A 6,423-nucleotide genomic window follows, 5' to 3' on the forward strand; every position below is an offset into this window, starting at 1 on the left:
GAAAGGTTGCCCTCTAGCCTGGGTTAACTGATGGTTAGTCCTTACATGATAACTAAAGACTTAAGCTGCATTCATCATACTTGCAAAGTTTTCTTCTAGTGCAGTGGTTCTCAACCTTCCTAATGCTGAGATGTATTTTCATTGTTACAAAGGGGTCGGACCCACAGGTTGAGAATAGCTGTTCTAGTGTGAATTACTTAATGCCCTCTCTTTAATGCTGAGAAAATACCTTTCTACATTAATTACATTGTCACATTAATAAGATGTCTCTCCAGCATGAAATCCCTGATGTTAAAGGTATCAATTGATCACCTTCAGTGATAAAGGCAATCACTGAAAGCCTTGCCACATTCAATTCATTACATTTGAAAGGTTTCTCCCGCATGGAGTACATAATGGAGTACATTATGTACAATAAGATTTGAACACACACAAAAAGATTGGTCACACTCATTACATTTCTAAGGTTTCTTTTCTTTTCTTTTTTTTTTTTTAGACAGAGCCTCAAGCTGTCCCCCTGGGTAGAGTGCCGTTGCACCACAGCTCATAGCAACCTTCAACTCCTGGGCTCAAGTGAGTCTACTGCCTCAGCCTCCCAAGTAGCTGGGACCACAGGTGTCCGCCACAATGCCCGGCCATTTTTTGGTTGCAGCCATCATTGTCATTTGGCGGGCCCGGGCTAGATTCGAACCCGCCACCTTAGGTGTATGTGGCTGGTGCCTTAGCAGCTTGAGCCACAGGTGCTGAGCCTCTAAGATTTCTTTTCAGTGTGAGCTTTCTGATGATGTGCTAAAGATGACTTTAGATTGAAAACCTTTTCACATTTATAAGGTTTCTCTCCAGTAAGAATTCTCTGATGATATATAAGATATGAATTTTGACTAAACAGTTTGTCACCTTCATCACACTTATAAGGTTTTTCTCCAGTATGAATTCTTCGATGATTTGCAAGGTGTGAACTTTGACTGAACATTTTGCCACATTCGCTACATTTATAAGGTTTCTCTCCAGTATGAATTCTGGAGTGCTTTCCTAGGGTTGATGTACGACTGAACATTTTACCACATTCATAACATTTGTATGGTTTCTCTCCAGTGTGAATTCTTCGATGTTCTGTAAGGTGTGAAATACGATTAAAGACTTTGCCACATTCATGACATTTGAAAGGTTTCTCTCCAGTATGAATTCTTTGATGACTTACAAGGTGTGAAGTTTGATGGAATACCTTTCCACATTCATTACATTTGTAAGGTTTCCTGCCAGTGTGAATTCTCCGATGTCGAGCAAGATGTGAGATATGGTTAAAGACCTTGCCACATTCATTACATTTGTAAGGTTTCTCTCCTGTATGAATTATCAGATGTTGAATAAGTACTGAATTTTGACTGAACATTTTGCCACATACATTACATTTGTAAGGCTTCTCTCCAGTGTGAATTCTCCGATGTTGTGCAAGGGCTGAACTTTCACGGAATAGCTTTCCACATTCACTACATTTGTAAGGTTTCTCTCCAGTATGAATTCTTCGATGACTTGCAAGGTGAGAATTTTGACTGAACACCTTGCCACATTCATTACATCTGTAAGGTTTCTCTCCAGTGTGAATTCTCTGATGTTGTGCAAGGCTTGAAATATGACTAAAGACCTTGCCACATTCATTACACTTGTAAGGTTTCTCTCCTGTATGGATTATTAGATGTTGTATAAGTATTGAATTTTGACTGAACATTTTGCCACATACATCACATTTGTAAGGTTTCTCTCCAGTGTGAATTCTCCGATGTTGTGCAAGGGCTGAACTTTCACGGAATACCTTTCCACATTCATTACATTCATATGGTTTCTCTCCAGTATGAATTCGCTGATGACATGTAAGGGATGTCTTTTCTCTGAAGGCCTTGCCACATTCATTACATTTGTAAGGTTTCTCTCCTGTATGAATCCTCCAGTGCTTTCCTAGGGATGACTTCTGACCGAACACCTTGCCACATTCATTACATTTGTAAGGTTTCTCTCCAGTATGAATCCTCCAGTGCTTTCCTAGAGATGACTTCTGACGGAACACTTTGCCACACTGATTACATTTGTAAGGTTTTTCTCCTGTATGAATCCTCCAGTGCTTTCCTAGGGATGACTTCTGACTGAACATTTTCCCACATTCATTACATTTGTAAGGTTTCTCTCCAGTATGAATTCTTTGATGACTTGCAAGGTGTGAATTTTGACTGAACACCTTGCCACATTCATTACATTTGTAAGGTTTCTCTCCAGTGTGAATTCTCTGATGTTGTACAAGGCGTGAAATATGATTAAAGACCTTCCCACATTCATTACATTTGTAAGGTTTCTCTCCTGTATGGATTATCAGATGTTGTACCATGTTTGAATTATTACTGAACATTTTGCCACATTTATTACATTTGTAAGGTTTCTCTCCAGTGTGGATTCTCCCATGTCGTATAAGCTGTGAAATCTGATTGAAGACCCTGCCACATTCATTACATTTGTAAGGTTTCTCTCCAGTATGGATTCTCTGATGTCGTGTAAGCTGTGAAATCTGCTGGAAGACCTTGTCACAGTCATTACACTTGTAAGATTTCTGTCCAACATGGATTCTCTGATGACTTCCAAGGCTTGATTTTTTATTGAACACCTTGCCACATATGTCACATTTAAATTGTTTCTTCTCTGCATGCATTACTTCATGAATAGTAAAATGTAACCCATGATTCAAGGCCTTGTCCCACTCAGTACATTTGTAATGTTCTGTCAATTTGTGTGGTTTCTCTCTTGGCATGAATAATGAATCCATAGGATCATACACATGTTTATAAGAAAGGTGTGGTTTCACAGTAGAAGGAATTCTGTGGGTTGGGGAAACCAAGGAATCATTCTTGCTAGACTTCTCCATGGGATTACAGTCATAACTTTTCTCTTCAGCCTTAAATAGCTGCAGTTCTGGTAGATCTGACTGGGTGTTCAATCTCAGCTGATTATTAATAAGCTTGTTTCCTGAATACCTTCTATCATGCTGATCTCTCCTTCTAGAGAGATTTCCCTGAGGGGTCATATGGACTGCACTGCAACGTTTTACGTCATCTCTCCAGTGATATTCAAAGTTACATATATTCTTCTGGATTTCCCTAAAACAAAAGTCTTCAATGTCATGGATTTCATGCCTTTCCAACATCACTGTGGGGGATATTTCTTCTATACTATTGCTCTCTTTAGGTGGAAATTCATTTATCATACATATAGAAGAGACACCTACAAGATATAAAGAACCACAGGTGTCTGATGAATTACACATGGTCATTAAACACCTCTTATTGAAATATATAACAATATACCAAGAGTAGCATAGGTACAGCACACAGAGTTATGAAACATACAATTGTGACATTTAACTCTAAGGAAAACTTGTTTTTTAAATACAGTAAATGTAATTACATGTAATTCAAAATAGTAGGCAGGCAAGTCTTGCGTGAAACAACCTATAAGCAAAACACATTGCATAAATCCATGTTAACTCCAAAAGCAGAATTGTTTTACCCTGAAGGCAAAGCAATGAAATGGGCTGAAAACACATGCTGTTCAATAATTGAAGAGAATGATATACTTACACTTGGAAAATATAACAACTAGGATCACAGAAAACATTATTTGAAATAAATTAAGAAATATAATCCTATATGACATAATTCAGGCAACTATGACTTGAACATTCATCTTGGTCAAAGTTCATCTAATGAGGTCCTATTAACAATTTTATAGTCTTTATAAACAACATGCAGTATTCTTAGGCATAACCAGAACTAACTTGTTAGAAGAACCTTGAGATTAATTATGTTTCACGTAAAAACAGCAGGTCCACAGCATTTAAGCATCTAACCCTGATTTGCACATTAAGTGACAAAAATAAGACTTGACCCAGGGCCTGAGGCTCAGACATGTTCTTAGGAACAATGGGTGAACCAAGCAGCAACAGAAACAAAAGTTCATAGGAAACAGCACAGAGCAGAACCATTCAAGGGACACAGAAAGTGTCAACTATGTTGCCTACAGGGTTACTCAGTCATTCCTCACAGACAACGGTGTATGAGTCGTCACCCAGGTCCCATCTTGATTTAGGCACCAGTCAAAATAACAATCTGGGCAGCATCCTGCAAAAGTCTGCCAATGGTAAGCAACTGTGTTTACATAGTAAGGGAGAGTTGTTCAGAAGGGGTTTTGTGGAAACTGGTGTGGTCAGGAATACAAAAAGTAATATGCTAAAACCCCACTGTGTTATGAAAAATGTTAAATACATAATATGTTTTTATATGGGCATACAGGTGCAGACATTACTTGAAAATCTATGGAAACAGAATTATACTATGTCATTTAAAATTCTGACTCTGGTAGAAAAACAAAACGAATTAAGGAACACATAACTATTCTGTTGTCAATTATGAGACTAAAGCTGTGACAGTGAGGCTAAAATGGAAGAAATTGAAAGGAGATGGTTTGATAACATGGGAAGAAATTAGGTCTGTAAGTCTTACAATATTTACTACGAAGTTATATTTATCACATTGAATGACCTCTGAATTTTCTTTATAGAATGCAAGAAATTCTACATATAGATTCTAGAATATTGCCTGTGGCTATACCACCCTGAGTATGTCCAATCTTTGATTTCAGAAGCTAAGAAGCATTGGGCCCAGTTGGTACCTGGATGGGAGATTCTAGGAAATTATGTATAGGTATGCTCTCAGTGGGACCCAAAAGCAAATACCTGGATATGGCCATGATAGAGAGAGGGATGATTTTGTACTGTACACACAAAGACACAATAAGTTATTATCAAGGGTGTAGCAATATAGACAGATCCTGGGTACAGATGATGATCTACTGGCTGGGCAGGTAGAGGGATGTTTCAAACAGCAAAACTAGAAGGTCATTACTAAAACATGGGGGCTCATGCCTGTAATCCCAGCACTATGGGATGCTGAGGCCAGTAGACTGCTTGAGCTCAGGAGTTCTAGACTAGCCTGATCGAGAGAGAGACCGTCATCTCTCCCAAAAATAGAAAAATGAGCTGGAAATTGTGACAAGCTACTGGAGTCCCAACTATGCAGGAGGCTATAGCAAGAGGATCCCTTGAGCCTCAGAGTTGGACACTGTTGTGAGCTATAATACTAGAGCACTTGACCCAGGGTTATGGAGTGAGGCTCTGTCTCAAAAAAAAAGAAAAATTTGTTCTTGATCACATTAGTGAGATTAAATGAAAACTACATTAACTAAAATATTTAATAAATAGTATGTCATTACTGAAGAAAATAAAACTTTTGATAAGTAAAAATTAGTGGGGGTCAAGCACAGTGGCTCATGCCCTTAACTCAAGCACTTGTGGAGGCAAGGTGGGCGGATTACTTGAGCCTAGGAGTTCAGGGACCAGCCTGAGCAAGAATGAAACCCCCTGAAACCCCCTCTATACTAGAAATGGAAAAACTAGCCAGGAGTTTTGGCTGGTGCCTATAGTCTCAGCTACTTGGGAGGCTGAGGCAAGAGGATTGTTCAAGTCCAAGAATTTGAGGTTGGTGTGAGCTATGATGCCACAGCACTCTACCCATGGTGACAGAGTGAGACTCTGTTTCAAAAATAAATTAATTAAATTAAATTAAAATTAGAAAGATTAGGCTGGGCGTGGTGGCTCACACCTGTAATCCTAGTACCTGGGAGGCTGAAGTGGGTGGATTTCCTGAGCTCACAGGCTGGAGACCAGCCTGAGCCAGAATGAGACCTTGTCTCCAAAAATAGCTGGGTATTGTGGTAGGCACCTATAGTCCCAGCTACTTGGGAGGCTGAGGCAAGAGAATCACTTAAGCCTAGGAGTTTGAGGTTGCTGTGAGCTATGATGCCGTATCACTCTACCAAGGGTACTGTCTAAAAACATAAAAAATAATTAAAAATTAAAATTAGAAAAGTTAGTCTCACTTTTCTGGCATAAACAGTGCCCCTTTTGCTGGGCCCTTTAATTATTTAAAATTCATCACTGCACCTCTTAACACAGAACCTGGCATAAATAAAAGGAAGACCAATGTCTTCAAGATAGCAAAGTAGAAAACTCCAGACAAATCTATGCAAGTTGTTACAAAAGAGGCCAGGTCACCATTTTTATAATGGCTGAATAGTATTTCATGGTGTACATATGCCACATTTTATTAATCCATTCAGGTACTGATGGCCAATTGGGTTGTTTCTACATCTTTATGATCGTAAATTGTGCTGCTATAAACATTTGAGGGCAAATGCCTTTAGAATAAAATGTCTCCACTAGAAAATCCTTGAAACAAGATAGCCCTGTGAATTATTTGACTAAAATGTAAAACAACTCTCTTAATGGCAGCGCCTGTAGCTGTTGGTAGGGCGCCAGCCACA

The 6,423-nt window shown here is 38.9% G+C and overlaps 1 protein-coding gene across 1 annotated transcript in view; it reads right to left on the reverse strand.

Annotated features, from left to right (window-relative positions):
- Positions 1-742: 742 nt before the first annotated feature.
- The window catches only part of LOC105888165 (zinc finger protein 83-like), a 28,761-nt gene continuing 23,080 nt past the window's right edge, over positions 743-6,423 (reverse strand). Inside the window, exon 4 of the mRNA XM_023507985.1 lies at positions 743-3,267. Coding sequence (XP_023363753.1) covers positions 752-3,267 — 2,516 coding nt within the window. The 3' untranslated portion in view covers positions 743-751. The remainder of the gene's footprint in view (positions 3,268-6,423) is intronic.

This window comes from Otolemur garnettii, unplaced genomic scaffold (assembly GCF_000181295.1).
Source record: "Otolemur garnettii isolate 467f Iridium unplaced genomic scaffold, OtoGar3 scaffold00212, whole genome shotgun sequence".
Lineage (NCBI taxonomy): Eukaryota > Metazoa > Chordata > Mammalia > Primates > Galagidae > Otolemur > Otolemur garnettii.